This window comes from Sinocyclocheilus grahami, unplaced genomic scaffold, assembly GCF_001515645.1.
Source record: "Sinocyclocheilus grahami isolate Dianchi unplaced genomic scaffold, SAMN03320097.WGS_v1.1 scaffold6.1, whole genome shotgun sequence".
NCBI lineage: Eukaryota > Metazoa > Chordata > Actinopteri > Cypriniformes > Cyprinidae > Sinocyclocheilus > Sinocyclocheilus grahami.
In genome coordinates this window covers 769,080-785,545 of record NW_015505185.1, presented here as the reverse complement: position 1 = coordinate 785,545, position 16,466 = coordinate 769,080, and the positions used below count along the sequence as shown (strand labels likewise).

Genomic DNA, 16,466 nt, shown 5'->3' with positions numbered 1-16,466 from the left:
CGGGACTTTATATCTGAGTCCCCTTGCAAGACTGTAATCCAGTGATGGTTTATAAGACATCATTTTAATGGTACTGTCTCATATCAAAATACAGTTTTCATACCCCTTGGAGAATCTTTAAGATGGTTGGCACTTAAAAAGAGAGATCCTTAAAAATGTATTTAGTTTTTTATTGAGTACAGCTCTGAGAAACTGATATTTAAGAAAATCTTGTAAGCAAATATTCAAAGCAACAGCAAAATAGTGAGTGTGAGGATGTTGCTGTTATATAACAATTCAATGAACAAAAAGTAAATATTGAGTAACTTTTTAGACAGAATATAGTAAGTTTGTATCAGTTTTCGAAAACAATGAAACAAACCCACAATGAGCATCTATGAACAACATATGAGAGGTGTTTTGATTCTGAATGAATTAGTTCTGTGGAACACTGGCACTACCCTGCTAGACTGCTAAAGATCATCTCAGAGTCTTATTTTGAATTTTCCGAAACCAAGATTAAAGACTAAAGGGGATCGTGCCTTCTCTGTGGCAGCTCCACGCCTCTGGAATAGCCTCCCTCCTCATATTAGATCCTGTAACTCGTTGGAATGTTTTAAGTCCTTGCTGAAAACGCATCTCTACTCTATTGCTTACAGCTGCTCTTAGGGGTGGAGTCTGAGTAGTGACTTGTATTGGGTGTGTTCTTAATTTGTGTTTTTGTGGTAATGCTGAGAGTGTAAAGCACTTTGGTCAGCGTGTTGTTTTTCAACGTGCTATAGAAATAAATGTTAATTTGATTTTGAGTTGATTTGAACAAATCATTTAAATCAATGATTCAATAACTCACTTATAACATCACTTGTTACTTTCCTGAATGAATCAGTTTTGTTAAACAAATTGGTTAAATTAATGATTCAGTGACTCACTCATAACGTCTCTTGTTAAATTCCTGAATGAATCAGTTTTGTTAAACAAATTAGTTAAATCAATGATTCAGTGACTCACTTATAACATCACTTGTTACGTTCCTGAATGAATCAGTTTTGTTGAATGAATTGGTTAAAACTATGATTCAGTGACTCAATGACTCACTCATAACGCACTGGTTACATTCCTGCATGAATCCATTTTGTTGAATGAATTGGTTAAATCAATGATTCAATGATTCAATGACTCACTCATAACATCACTTATGTTCCTGAATGAATCAGTTTTGTTGAATGAATTGGTTAAATCAATGATTCAATGACTCATTCATAAGGTCACTTGTTATGTTCCTGAATCAATCAGTTTTGTTGAACGGTTGAATCAATTGGTTAAATCAATGATTCATTGACTCACTCATTTATAAATAGTCACTTGCTGCCACCTACTGGCATAACTATGTAACCTGTATATTCACAGATAATCCCCTCCACTAACTGCTATAATTAAACATTATTTAAAGAAAAGTTTAACAAAAAAATGTATAAAATAATTGTGTTCAAAACTTTACATTCATTTAGTTTACAAATTAATTATTAATTATTTTTGTCTTGCACAATTTATGATAATCTCTTATGTCAAATTGTTCCCACATATATAAAAAACAATTATAGCCATTTTTTTACATCTTACAAGGGGCTTGTAAACCTACAAGCTGAACTGTGACACTGAATTGCTTTGATTCATCTAGACTGTGTAGGCTATATATTGCTTTTACAATGAAAAAGGAGAACTGACATGCAATCCATTTTTTTCCTTCTATAGTTCCGGCTGAACATGATCCCATGAGGACTGAGGGCAGATCGCTGTTTGAAATCCATGAAACTCAGTTTACAGAATCTAAACAGAACGCCCTTTAATCTCACAAAGCAACAGAGGTGGGCCACTTTAGACATTCTGTGGTGTTAAATTCAACATGCACGGACCAGACATCATCCACACACACACACACACACACACACACACACATTACCTCCGGTCGTTGAATTATGTATGGACGAGATGAGAGTAGGCAGCAAGTAGAAAATTACAAGAAATAATAGCTGCTCCATTACTGCATCTGAACAAGAATGAGAGAGAGACAGAGAAATGACTAATAATATGTTTGATTTCAGCAGGTCACAATTCACGCTCGTTTCAAAGCAATTAAGCTGCTCGACGTGACCTTGTTGGCATTCAGATATGTTAAACATAATAATAAGATGCTGTCTGATTTAATTACACCACACATGGTTCTGGAGGAGGAGGATTCGTACAACATGGAGGCAGTTTGCTGTCCCTGCACTGTAAAGATTTTATGAGCTTTCCCTCAACCACTCTTAGAGTGGAAAAGCACATCCAGGGTGGGTCAAACACGAGCATGCAAAATAAACAGATGCACGCGGGTCTAACACACACACATACAGCTTCTTACAAAGACATTTCAGGAGGACAAAGCCTTGAACAGAGAGTGCTTTCATCAATATTGACTTCTGTATTGAATACACTTGAACCTAGAGGTCAAGGTATTTATTATTAGTAGCTATTATTTTTGTCTTGTTGAATTTGTGAATATCTGTTCAATTTATGAATATCAAATCTTCACCAGATAATGACAGATGTTTCACTGTAAATGTATTTTTAATAAATACTGAATTTCATTAGGCCCCTCTTGTTTTTCTTAAAAAAATATAAACAAATCTTGAAAGGTATATTTAAACCTATGAGCTGAACTGAATATGACACCATTAAGAGGCTTTCTTATTTTTAAACAGCTTTTTTCCTGATAAAAACTTAAAAATATGCTATTTTATGGTGTTTTTATATGATTACCTCATTTATGCTTCTTCTGTTTACTGTTTTAATCTTAATTTAACTGGTGTGCATCATACTAATACCCATATTATCAGCTTTTTAATTCTTTTGACATAAAAATTCTATTTTATTACTTAATTGTCAATTTTATTCTATAAAGCCATAAATAACTATTTGCATTGTTACACAAATATAAAGTCAGCTTTCTGATTATCCTTATTGTGATGCTATGTTATAGTTTAGAGATTAAACAGTAAAATATACACCTCTACAAGACAGAGTGGTCTGAAAGTGATATTGGCTCGGTTGACGGTTTGTTGAGAGGTTAAGGTCCCGTTTGGTGAACGTTTTCAGCACCATGGACAAGGACTTTCCGCGGAACCCCATAAAGACGCATCACTGCTGCTTTATTCTCATACAATGTGACGTTCTCTAGTCTAAAAATATATGCTGTCGGGGAGACGGTTCCCTGAAGTTTCCATATTAACATGGCTGCGTCTGTCGTCAGCGTACTGTAGTTCGTCTACACCTTCAAGCGCGCTGTTTGGGAAGTTTTGTGTCCCGTGCAAAGCATATTACAACCGGCTTTCGTTAATCAAACGATATCCGTCAGATATGCAGGAGAAAACAGCTGCGAGCTACTTCATCATATAAAACCCATGCAAAACACAAACGAAACTCAAACAAGCGCAGACATCACCTAAAAGTGAATTACTCACAGCAAAGGCCCGGTGCAGCTCCAGCAGGACCGACCCGAAGAAAATACACACAATATCCGTTCACGGAGAGTTTAAATATAACATCCACCCGATACAAGCACGATGTCGCTTTGATTGTGCAAATCTGTGCATCACATTTGCGGACTGCTTTATGGCTTTTAGAGAAGGGTCTGTATTGCTTTGCATTAGATCATTGCAGGTGTAAATGACAGGCTACATAGAGAAACATTATCTACATAGCGCTCATCCTTCCTCCTCTTTTTCCACTCCCTCCTCAATCTCACTTACTTGTGACGTAACGGGGGAACGCAGCCTACGTCTTTTCATCCTTGCATCACGAGTCATCTTCTGTGCCAAGTGTACAATATCATTATTTATATACTCAATTTGTATTTTTTCCCCCTTTATATAATTTATTTTGCACTTTGCCCCTCTTTCTTATATATTATTTATTAAGTGATGTATTTATTTAGAATTCTGTGGATCCTTACAAATATTTATATAGATTATTTACCGTATTTCTAATTTTCTCTCATTTTAATTATAACGCGTTATATAATTGATGACAATATTTTTCAATCATTTTAATTACATACATTTATAAAAAAGTTTCATAAAACACCAAATAATGATCTTTAAAAAAGTATCATATGACCCCTTTAAGTGTAGATTTTATTCACAAATCTATGCCATTATAAAGCACATTTTTTCCTGTTTAGATCAATTTTATTCTTAGTCACATTTACCCTCTATTTGAATATCCAACAGTAATATAATATTTATTTACATAACACCTTTTATACACATTGTTTACAAAGTGCATGGAGAGTGAATATGTATGTGCAAACACATATGCACATAGTTAGATATATCAATTTTAGATCAGTTTTCCCTTCCTCCAGGATTGTCTTCTCTTCCTCTAAGCTATTCGTTATGGGCACAGTCGTCTATTTATACTTTGCTCTTTAATAATTGAGAAGAGATGAATCCTTTCGAAGAGCCTATTTTCAACCCAATGCTCACTGTAAAAAAAACGAGGTGCTAGCAGAATGAAGACAACTTAATTAAGAAAATGTCTCGACTGAATTTGAAATGTCAAGTAGCCTTGAAAATGTCAAATATGCCATCATTGTAACAAACAATTAACTTCAAGGCACTATTTAACTTCAGTTCTGTGCAAATTGTTCTCTTTATTTAATATTATGTGCATAATCTCATGTTCTATGCAGGATATCTGCAGGGTTTTTAAATCAAATTTAAGTCCTTTTAAGACCTTTTTTAAGACATGCACAAATAAAATCAATACCTGAGTGGGATAGGGCAATGTGTTAACACACTAAACCGTAAAAACACAATTTAAAAAACTTTACAGTTCAAATAAGGGTTTTGATTTTGACTAAAACAAGAAGTAAAAAATAACAGACTGTGTGCGTTGGTAAATGTAAATGCATATGTGTGTGTGTGTGTATGCGTGTGTATACACACACACACACACACATATATATATATATATATAAATAATTTTAACTACATATATTTATATATAAAGAAAAATATTGTTAAAGTTTAATAATAAAAATCGTAATTGTAGGTTTTATTTACATATACATATATATATACATACATACATACACACACATACATATATATATATATATATATATACACACACACACTTGTACAAATGGCCTTCATTTTTATAAAAACTTAATTTAAGACTTTATTAATGACCTTTATTACAGACCCTGTCTATTATAAATGTAATGAAGTTACATGAAGTGGTAAGAACTAACTAATTATTTTAATATGAGAAACTCATCATGACACCCCAAGACAAGTTATTACAAATGAAAACAAAATCAACAAAAACAGTTTCGATATGGTGAACAGCTGCTTGTTTTTTCCACTTAAAAAAAACAAAAAAATCTGGAAATCTGCACTCAGATGCATTACTTGTGTTCTTGAAAGTTATTAAGATTAGTAATGAACAAAAAATATATATTATGACAATCTATAATATATGGTATAGTTCTCAACCTGTGAAGCTCTAGTGAACTCCATGCCCAAGAGGGTTAAGGCAGTGCTAGAAAATAATGGTGGGCGCACAAAATATTGACACTTTGGGCCCAATTTGGACATTTTCACTTAGGGGTGTACTCACTTTTGTGGCCAGCGGTTTAGACATTAATGGCTGTGCGTTGAGTTATTTTGATGGGACAGCAAATTATAGTTATAGTTCTCAAGATCCGAAAAGGGAAAGGCTACAATCAGACTGCACACAGACCAGGGCAAGGAAGAGAATTTTGCAACCGCACCATGTGAAATATTTTTGTCTCACGCTTTTTCAGAATCGAAATAGCTCAGGAGTCAGGAAGGTAGCAGATGCAGTGTAAAATCTGACGGGATGGTACAAGTTGCCAGAGAAAGAGCGCAGGGATGACTTCAGAGAGAATAAATTACAGTCAGTGTCTTATTTCAGTCATCTGCTGGAGCTTAACCTTCATATCTGAGGAGAGAGCGCTCTGCCCTAGCAGATCTAAGCCTGTTTTGATGGTGCCAGTTTATTAATATCAGGAGCAACATTTGCTGACAGATACATCCTGAATCTAATTTAACACCTGGATAACACAGAGAGGTACATGTCAGTGCCTTTGCCCTGGTCATTTGATTTTTCTGCTTTTAATATTAGCCTGGATGAACAGAGATAAAGCAATATTTAGCAAAAGCAAAATTTTTATAGTCATTTTTTCCCCTTCATGTCAGATCTCCACTCAAGAAATGGGCAAAAACAACCAGATTTATCTCAACATTTCTAAAAAATAAATACATACAATTTTTTTTTATTGTGATCTTACGTGCTTTTTTTTTGATGATTGAAAAATATTGTTAAACATGCTACCCTGGCCTATATTAGGCACACCAAAAAATATTATTTACGCTATGCTAATCTGACCACATGATTAATGTCTAAAATTGTTTTAAAAAAACACTAAAATACCCAAAATAATATGAATTTATACATGCATATTTATTGTTCCATCAGACGTCACAAATGTCACCACTGTGCACATCTTCATACAGAACACTATTAAAGACAATAATATCAACATCCAATACTCACACTGAGGGTTAGCAAAGATGTATAAAGCACACTGAATGAACATAGCCTCTCAAAAAATGAGGAAAACAGCATTCAAAAACACCTGAAAATGCATGAAATGAAAATTAATTTTGAAAAGTGATTGCCATAAACAGCAAAACATCAAATGTTCAGCGGCAGGTATTTTAAAAACCCTGCAATTGAGAATCAACACTTCATCTCTCCAACAATACAAAACCTGTATTTCGGTTGGAATAAACGTTTCTTCTGATGAAAAGGCCTGAGTGCACTAATGCAAACAAGACTAACATAAAGCAAACCTCATGCATGTATTTGTCACTTGGACACAAAGCACTTTTTGTAAACCACTATTTCAAAGTCAGCATGGGACTGACTAATGTAAAAATAAAATATATTTTAAATGAAGAAAAATAACAGTGGCATTTTAGAGCTTAAAATTAGCTAATGATTAATGGCAAATAGTGTGATTATGTCTGTAAGCGAACTAAAGCTCACCAGTGGTCAGTAAAATTTGAAAAGTATAAAGCAAAACGGCCTTATTTTATCATGTCAGCTATAGAGATTATAATAATAGTGTGTTTATTAAGACAGGGTTTTTTACATTTGCATAGAAAAATATTAGGTACTGATTAGGATGAAAAATAAATATATTGTAGTAATTACGAGTAGGTTAATCAAACTGCAGGGTTGCTACCCTTACAAATATTGTCAGTCTTTTACAACTTGATTTGAAATACCAAACAGCAAAAAACCTTCTCTCTCTCTCTCTCTCAAAAAAAAAATTTAAGAAATATATATATAATTTTCTTTTGGTCTTTCTCCTATTCAAGTACTGTTAAAAGTTCAACAATAAATAAAAATGACGAGTTACTCGGTCTCAAACACTAACAAGCTTAAAATCGATAAAACATGAGCATTATTCAAGTACGCACTCATAAACTGACACTTCTTATGTGTTGTTTGAGGAACTCCTCTGAAATCTGTGCATTTTTTTGCCTCACTCGCTTTTTATCATTCTCCAGCCCGTCTCTCTCCCCTTCTTCCCCTGAGAGACTGATGTCACTGCTGAGGCGGCCCAGGTGTTCGACCGAATCACACTTTTCGAGATCAGAGATGATGGTCTGGAGGCTGACAATGGAAAGAGAGTCTGAACCAGATCGTGTCATGTCTGCTCTTCCCATGTCCACCCACCTGGAGTTCTTATGTGTCTCCACCCACTCTCTGGTATTAGCCACGCCCTCTTTTCCATCCACCCAATCGTTTGGTCTCGGGTAGCCTCCGCAGGCTCCGCATTCGGTACCTGTGCTGCTGACTGTCTCTGCTCCTACAGGAGGGCTCCGCCCACCGCACGTTTTGATTGGTCCATCTTTTGGTTGGTCCTGCTCTCTCTGGGCATGAATCTCCTCACTGATTTGCTCCAGGTGGCGTAGGGTGCTGGAGTAGTTTAACTTGGCTTTGGAAATATGCTCCTCTAACAGTAAAATTTTTGACTTGTGCTCCTGCAAAAACATGTTTTGACCATGTTGAGCTCAGACATTTTATCTGTAAATGAGAATCTTAAAAGGAACAGTTCGTCGAAAAATAAAAATTTGGTCATAATTCACTCATCTTCATATTGAGCTGTGGTAGAAGGCAATATTTTCAGTGTATACTTAAAATTTGTTTAAAAATAAACCTGTTCCTCTTAAAAAAATAAATAAATAAATTTAAAAAAAAAACCTGTTTTAGGGATTCTAGCCCTAAAGTTATATGGATTCCTTCTATGGTACTTAATTTTATTTATTTTTTCTAGGGTACAAGCAAATGTTTTAACATTACTTTTAAGCCTTTTTAAGACCATATCCATTTTTAAAAATCATGAGAGAATCCAAAGGTATCCAAAATACCAATAATATCCAGAAAAAAAGACTTTTTGCATAATGCGTGACTTATATATATATATATATATATATATACTGCACAGTTTCAAGTCATTTATGACATGCTTAAAGCAATGCTGTCTGTGTGCATGTGCAAAATATATTCAGTGTGGATACATAAACAGAAAAATAATTTTGAACTGCACATCCTATGAGTCATATGGAGGGTTAATGGTGCATTAGTTTCATGTTTTCATGTACATAAAAGTCATACAGGCTTTTGTTTGTGCAGCATATACAGTAAGATTTATTTTTTTAAAGAAATTAATACTTATTGAGCAAGGATACATTAAATTGTCAGTACTGTCAAAAGTGACTAAAGACATAATGTCACAAAAGTTATATATTTAATAAATGCTGTTCTTTTGATCACAAAAATACCACAAAACAATTAAGCAGCACAAGTGTTTTCAACACTGATAATAATCAGAAATGCTTCTTAAGCAGAAAATCAGCATATTAGAATGGTTCATTTAGAATCAGTTATTTTAAATTGTAAATTTTTTTACAATATTTTTACTGTATTTTAATCAATTAGATACAGCCATGGTGGGCATAAGAGACTTATTAAAAAGAAAAAAAAACGTTTTTAACTAAATCTGTTGCATTATTTGATCATGTAACAAACGTCCAAGAAAACTAAGTTCAAAGTCAGAGACATTTAACTGCTTGGTACAACTTGGTAAGATATGCTGGAGAGAAGACCGGCATACCTTTGAGGTAGCATGATTCAACATCTCTTGCCAGGTTGGATCCAGTGTCTTGACTGCAGTGAGGCCCTGTTCAGCCACGTGGACCATCTCTCGAGCAGCCGAGTGCATGGACACGGCTCTCTCAAAGCTGAGTGCGGCTTTCTGGGTCTCCTGCTGGGCCTAAAATGGGTGAAACCAATCATAATGCATTTAAGAGACAATAGGATTTCATTAGGTGAAGTTTGTGATAGTAGCCTTTGAAAAACAGGCAAAAATACAATATGATGTTTTGGCATAAAACAGCCATTTCCCACCACTAAATAACGATTTTAATTTTTCATATTAATTATAACAGTTTTTTCTCAATGCTAAAGTAAGGATAAGTGTTCCTCCACCTCTTTTGCTTCTCTTCGTGCCTCATAGTACGGCCTGGCCTTCTCGATGCAGGACCCCAGTTCTGAACTTTTCACCTTGAGTTTAAGCACAGATTCACTCATTATCCTCCTATGGCTGGACCGAACCTCCTGACAACACAAACAGAAAGTTTTTACACAAATTGCGCATAACATTCATAATTCAAATTAATAATAAAAAAAAGTGTGTGCATCAAGCAAGAAGACCTAAGAGAGAGAGAATCATATAAGCCTTATCTGCATTATAAGTGGTAAGGTTGGTGGTAAGGTTATTATAGTTAACTAAAACTAATTTAATGTATCTTGATGTGCTAAAACTAAAGTCAAAATAAAAACTAATACAAATTATATAGACATTAAAAAATAATGAATTGAAAGTGACGTGACATGTCACCCATGTCTGGTAACCCATACTTAGTGCTCTGCATTTAACCCATCATATATATATGTATATAAAAGGGGTCGTGTGAGAGCTTACTAAAACGCGTTGACTGAATTTCAGTTTACCTGGATTCTTGGATCTAATTCCTCCTCAGTCAGTTTTTCATGTAGTGAGTTTTCATCTTGCCTTTTAGATCTCTCAGAGTCTTTACCCTCCATCTCGGTCTCCTCGGATTCCCCATCAGCTTCTCTGCTATCGTCTGTCACCTCCTCCGGCTGATTTCCTCCTCTCTCCTCCACTGAAGGTGCTCCTGACCCCGCAGGACTTTCACGCAAAGCCGCTGGATCCATTTACAGGCCTCTTCGTATAGCCGAGATCAAATTTGGCGATTAACAAAGCGAAAACTGTCAGATCGGAAGCGAAACAGAGAAGTAGCCTTACTTGACTATATCTTAAATGTCTTTCCCTTCATTTCTTTCTGTGGTAGTTTGTTAGCTTGCTCGCTACTGCAAATGACTAACTGTTATCAGCAAATAAATAAACCGGTTTGATGAGTTTAAAAGTGCCATGAAATGTAAACTGAATAATATGAAGATTACATGACAAATAATCGCCAAAAGTCCATTCTTTTGCTTCAGCTTTACCCCATGGCTAACATCGCTCTCGCTCCGCCATTCAATAACACGGAATGTGATACACGAGTGAGGTAAATAGAAAACGCGAAACCAAACCCTTTAGGACCGTCTGAGCTACTGTAGTTGACGTTGTGTAACATTCGTGTAACGTAATAGCGTGGGAGGCTTTGGTGACGCACGTAATGACTCGTTTGTGTGGCTAATAATAATAATAATAATAATTGGTATATTTCATACTCAAAAGCAAAACGAGTAGCCTATTTCTAAACTATGTTTTAGGGTATTTAGGGTTGAACTTCTCTCTTAATTGTATTGCTAACAAAACATCTATATATACAATGTTATTTGCATAATGGAAAAGTGAAACTAAGAACTGCTGTCTTATTTTTAATCTATTTTTCCTAAACCCTCTGTATTAGTATGTTTTCATTATTTGGATGTCTTCTTATATGTAAATGATTTATGTTTAGCACTGAATTGAAACATAATATTACTGTTATTATTATTATTATTGTAAATACTTGTTTTTCCTCATTTGAAAGCCTGCTAATTGTAAATAATTATAATAATAATGACTGTTCATTTATCATAAATTGCATGTTTTCCTCCTGTAAATTTGCTGAATTAATACATCTAAATTATGTGAATAATAACAATTGTTTTGATAGTGTATTATTTTTATTAGCATTATTATTTAAATAAGCAAGAAATGAGTCATCAAATTTAACAAAAAAATAATTTTCCTTTTCAAAAAATCCCAGTATATAAGTAAAAGTAAAACACAAAACATAATCAAGTGTCAAATGATTTTTCCTAACATATTCCAAACACTATGCCATGAACCGTACACACAATTTAATAAAGACAGTACACAGAGGCGAATCAAAAAATTCTACATTTATAGGCACTTAGAGTAGTATTCACAGTATTAAAAAATAAGTGTTCTTTTTTTTAAACATATTTACTCTCATTTTTAGTTCCTGAACAAGTATACTTTGTGTGAAAAACATGTATAGCTGGTCAGCATAAGATTTAGGTTTTATCTGTCAGTTTAATGATGCATCTAACGTGACAAAGTTCTCACATAAATCCTAGTTAACGTTATACCGACAAATAATGAAACCTGAGGCAAAAATCTGAGTGATCAATTAATGGTTTTATCTTTGGTATCATCCTGAAACCCCAACTAGAGGTTTTTCCATCATAAAGCAGCACAATGGAATTTTAAGACAATTGCTCTCTGTGAAAGGAATGATGGTGACAGATAATATGCAATATAATTTTCATATGCTTTGCACCTTAAAAGAAATTCCTGTGATGTAGGCACAGCCCACCTCAACTCCAGCTCGGATCATACTGACTCCAACCAGCAGGCGGAGCTACATAGACCCTCTTTCCACGTGAAAGGAAACTAACTACACCTCTATACCCTGCTCGTGGGACTCCTGACTTCAGGTCATCCATCACACCAAGATTGCGAGCCAATGTTTTAAAACGGTCAGGACTGGAATACTGCACCCGAAACGGACCAGACCCAGACAGTTTCCCACTTTGCAAGTCCTCCACAGTGACAACCGGAGCACTGTAAACCTCCTTCTCAAAGCTCTCATCATATTTCTTCTTTTCTAAATAAGAAAGGTCCATTTTTGTAAAAGGCACAAATTCGGAATTCAGCTTAATAAAGCGGAGGTACTTGTCGTAAAACTGCCCCAAACTCACACCCTTCCGACCGAACGTTAAAGTTCTGGAAATTTCTGGTCTGATGCAGGACCTGTCTCTGCGCTGATCGGGGTGGCGCATCCAGTCGTCCCAAAACGAGGCTGGCCACTTTGGCTCAAGCTCTGCCCAGAGGTCCTTTGTGAGCATCCAGCCCAAGCCTGGGAAAAAATCTGTCCTGTACAACAGACTCGCTTTTCCAGGGTCAACAAATCCTTCCCTGCCATTGTCATTCCAGGCAGACACGCACCACAGAGTCGGGTCCGATTTTAAAATTGGATTAAGTGCTCTGAAGTACTCAAAAAAATCAGGGGCCACCTGGTGAAAGAGATCAAACATACCATCAACAAAATAAAAATTCACATAAAAAATTTGTAACATCTTTAAATGAATAATTCACCCAAAATCAATCAGTCTGTCTGTCTGTCTGTCTATCTATCATTTTTACTTTTTTATTGTCAATTGTATTGATCTTGATTATCTGTTATACACACATAAAACCACACAAAATTATGATGATCATAGGAACCATTTTTACTTTTCTTTGTATAGAAAATAGAAAATAGTTTTAAAAATCATATTTTTTAATTTTTTCATATTTTACATATATATCATATTTGGTTTTTGTCGTTAAAGCTTCACTTTTTATTGTTAATTTTATTTCTTAATCATCTGTTATGATTAATTTTAAATACGTTTTTATGCAAAGCACAAAATGCATACAATTATATATATATATATATATATACATATATATACACACACACACACACACACAGAGATAGATAAGACAGACAGACAGACAGACAGATAGATAGATAGATAGATAGATAGATAGATAGATAGATAGATAGATAGATAGATAGATAGATAGATAGATAGATAGATAGGATAGAATACACACATGAAAGTATTGGGGGTTTTTCATGAAGATGGTCATAGGAAACATTTTATGATACTCTGTATGGAAAAGAGAATAGAAAACAGTCTTAAAAATTTCAGTAGCACTTTAATTTCCAGTCCTGTTACTCATGTACATACTATGTACTTATTATAGTAATTACAATTACTAGGTAATAACTAGGCACTAACCCTGAACCTACATCTAAACCTAACCCTACTCCATGTAGTTGCCTTATATTACCAGTACTTTCTTAGGTTGGTACACTATAAGTACACTGTAAGTACATGCAAGTTCACGTACTGTAAAATAAAGTGCAACCCAAATTTCTCTTTATGTATCTTGGATTAACTTTTCTTATAATGAATTAAAATTAAGTTACCTCCAAATCATCCTCCACAGCAACAACCGAGGAGTATGAAAAGGTGTTGAAAACCTGGTTGAGTGCCCACCGGTAATGCCGGGAGATTTTGTAGTAACCTTGGAACTTCTTATGCTGTGGAGGTACTGAGATATCAGAGAGATCCGGCTGTTTGATATGAGTCAGCTGACTGCCATACGAGGCGATCACGTCAGATGTTTCTGCGTGTCCACAGTCCTGGCTCACTATGATTGGATAAAGTTCAGCAGACGGTCGGTGCTCAATGAGTTTGTCAAGGCAGCGTTTCACCGTCACACGATTACAGGCAATGACCAAAATAGGGATGACCGCCGGAGCTGAATGTTCGGCTTGTGATTTTGGCTTAGCAGCTGTCACACCGCCTTTGTTCTCCCAAACCGCCCAATGGTTCTGGATTTGCAACAGGATCTTCTTCTGCGAATCAAGTTCAGCTTCAAATGCATTAGCTACACGCATCACCTCGTTCATTATATTTCCAAACTGGCCTCCTCCGGCTCCGTCTCCCGTGTTACCAGGTTCATCCGGGCTGTCAAGAGCCCCTTGGGTGGAAGGGCGTCTCATGAGGACAAAAATAAGAATAACGTTCCAGGCTACAAATATGAAAGCACCACAAATGATAAGAGGACTTCTCTTGCGTAGCATGGCCTGATGTGTGATAGGACAGAGGATTCAGGAAGGAAGAAATGGACATGAAGTGGGCTTGTAGGACAGGAAGGTTTGACGGAAGGATGAGCGAGAAAAGTTTTGTGGATACGTGAATATTTTTTTCACATGCTTTGCATGATACTTTTAGTCAGCATTTACAATAGTAGAAGCAATATGTAACATTAAATCGACGGAAGGTGAAAATAAGACATATTCCAGGTTTTAGGATTCTGATATAGATATTTCTGTCCAACGTGACACAGTGACCTTCAGCAGAGCCTGTAAAATAAGCAAGATTACCAGATATTAAGCAGAGGAAAAAGCTCACATATATGTAGCCAACAGTCCTGAATTAAAATTAAATACATTCTTTCATTACTTTCTTTTTTTATGCTATTATTATATTTTTTATTATACTTTACTGTATATTCTATATTTTTACGTATTTTGTATTGTCCTTGTAAGTTATGTCTGTTCCTTTTCTACCCTATCATTCTCGAGAGGAGTAAACAGAGTAAGAATTTCACTGTGACAATAAAGCTCTTGAATCTTAAATGCATGTTTTACAATCAAACAGGGAAAAAAATCAAACCAAAAAGCAAATTATTTTATTTCAAGTAACAATTTTTTATGGTTTTAGTTTTATTAACTATAATAACACTAGTACAGAGGAAAGTGTTCCTTATTTCCCTAAAGGAAAACTGACCTGTCCCTTATTTTCCTCTGATGAAGTTGACAGCGCTACAAAAAAAAATATCTCCCTGAGATTCTTTTCAGTTTTTATTTCAAAAGAAAAAAAGCATTGTGTATGATAATCCATGCATTATGGATATTTGGTATGATATGTCAGGCAGTAACAATGTCCTATTTTATACACTTTGCACACCATGTTTTATAATTTCATAATAATTGAGAGACTACATCAAAAAATAGTATTTAAAATGCAATAGCTAAATGATACTTAAAAAAATAAATGTCTATGAAAAGACATTTCGATTTGTTACAGGATCTAAAAATGTTTTTAATTAAATGCATTTGTCAACTACGCTATGAGAATATAAATTAATTTGCAAAATGCAATAACATGGTAGTTTTATTAGTCATAAACTGACCTTTCCACTGTATTGTACAAGCAAATATGGAAACGCAGATCCTTCCGTCGATCAATAATCTCACCTGTAGCTCTTTCAGCCCTCCCTCAGCCACAACTGTTAAACAGTAAGAGACTAAACCGGTCTGTTCATCACATATGAGAGCTGAGGTCAAACAAAACTAGGATGTGTAAAAAAAAAAAAAAAGCCAACATATCTGACTTACATGAGTCAACTCTCACTCATATACTGACATGTTTCCCGTCTTCTTTAGTCTGCCAATATATTCATACTTCCGTCGCTTTGAAGATTATGTCCCATTTCAACTAATCCAAGTAATTTATTTGAATATAATGTGGAACAGACGTTGATAATCCTTCATTTAAAGCACAGTAAACTTCCTGCCTACGCGTATACCCTTCGAGCTTCGCTCAAGAATGCAAGAGTACTTGACTTCCGGGTGGCGTCATTTTTAGGAAGTCCCGCCCCTTCCCGTCACTTACGAGGAGCTGTGTTTACCATAATGAAGAGATACGCGTACATAAAACTTATTTCATTTGTGTTCATGGCAGGTGAAAGGTTAGAGGTAGGGGGTCGACCTCTGGATTTACGGGGCTGTTAGGCCTCAGGGTGTTTATGCTGATCCCGCGAAATGTATTAGCAGGGTCTCTGGTAAGAATCCCCTTACAGAGGTGGAAAACAGGTGTCCTCGATTAGAAAAGCCATGTGCCAGACATAAATTGGAATTTATGAACTTCTCTAAGTCATAAAAAATTTCCCCCGGCCATTATATGTATGGATATCACTTTTAATTTAGAGTTTTCTAAGCCTGGAAAAGTCATGCTAATTAATAAAACCAACTCCTCTCTGTTAAGATGCATTCAGATCTTAGTATTCAAGATTTATGTAGGATTATAGGATTAATTCCTGACATGCAAATAGAAATCCAATAGGCTATGGACAGACAGACTGATGATAGACAGACAGACAGACAGACAGATAGATAGATAGATAGATAGATAGATAGATAGATAGATAGATAGATAGATAGATAGATAGATAGATAGATAGA

The 16,466-nt window shown here is 35.2% G+C and overlaps 3 protein-coding genes across 6 annotated transcripts in view; all 3 read right to left on the bottom strand.

Annotated features, from left to right (window-relative positions):
- The window catches only part of LOC107586826 (gamma-aminobutyric acid type B receptor subunit 1-like), a 61,356-nt gene extending 57,454 nt beyond the window's left edge, over window positions 1-3,902 (bottom strand). For both annotated transcript variants that reach the window (XM_016274368.1, XM_016274376.1), the window contains exons 1-2: window positions 3,480-3,902; window positions 1,940-2,026 (exon numbers count right to left, since the gene is read on the bottom strand). In XM_016274368.1, coding sequence (XP_016129854.1) covers window positions 1,940-2,018 — 79 coding nt within the window. In that variant the 5' untranslated portion in view covers window positions 2,019-2,026; window positions 3,480-3,902. The remainder of the gene's footprint in view (window positions 1-1,939; window positions 2,027-3,479) is intronic.
- Window positions 3,903-6,488: 2,586 nt separating this feature from the next.
- Window positions 6,489-9,780, bottom strand: LOC107587830 (SH3 domain-binding protein 5-like). The gene is made up of 4 exons (XM_016275778.1): window positions 9,607-9,780; window positions 9,144-9,391; window positions 8,643-8,668; window positions 6,489-8,128 (listed from the first exon to the last, which is right to left on the bottom strand). The coding sequence occupies exons 1-4, from the start codon at window positions 9,778-9,780 to the stop codon at window positions 7,533-7,535; spliced, it is 1,044 nt and encodes a 347-aa protein (XP_016131264.1). The 3' UTR covers window positions 6,489-7,532.
- Window positions 9,781-11,402: 1,622 nt separating this feature from the next.
- mgat1a (alpha-1,3-mannosyl-glycoprotein 2-beta-N-acetylglucosaminyltransferase a) lies at window positions 11,403-15,868 on the bottom strand. 3 transcript variants are annotated; one of them, XM_016274421.1, is made up of 4 exons: window positions 15,621-15,868; window positions 15,480-15,511; window positions 13,641-14,582; window positions 11,403-12,675 (listed from the first exon to the last, which is right to left on the bottom strand). In XM_016274421.1, the coding sequence occupies exons 3-4, from the start codon at window positions 14,298-14,300 to the stop codon at window positions 11,977-11,979; spliced, it is 1,359 nt and encodes a 452-aa protein (XP_016129907.1). In that variant the 5' UTR covers window positions 14,301-14,582; window positions 15,480-15,511; window positions 15,621-15,868; the 3' UTR covers window positions 11,403-11,976. The 3 variants fall into 3 exon arrangements, with proteins under 3 accessions (XP_016129907.1, XP_016129914.1, XP_016129921.1); XM_016274428.1 differs by lacking the exon at window positions 15,480-15,511; XM_016274435.1 differs by lacking the exon at window positions 15,621-15,868 and having other exon boundaries at window positions 15,416-15,485.
- Window positions 15,869-16,466: the final 598 nt, after the last annotated feature.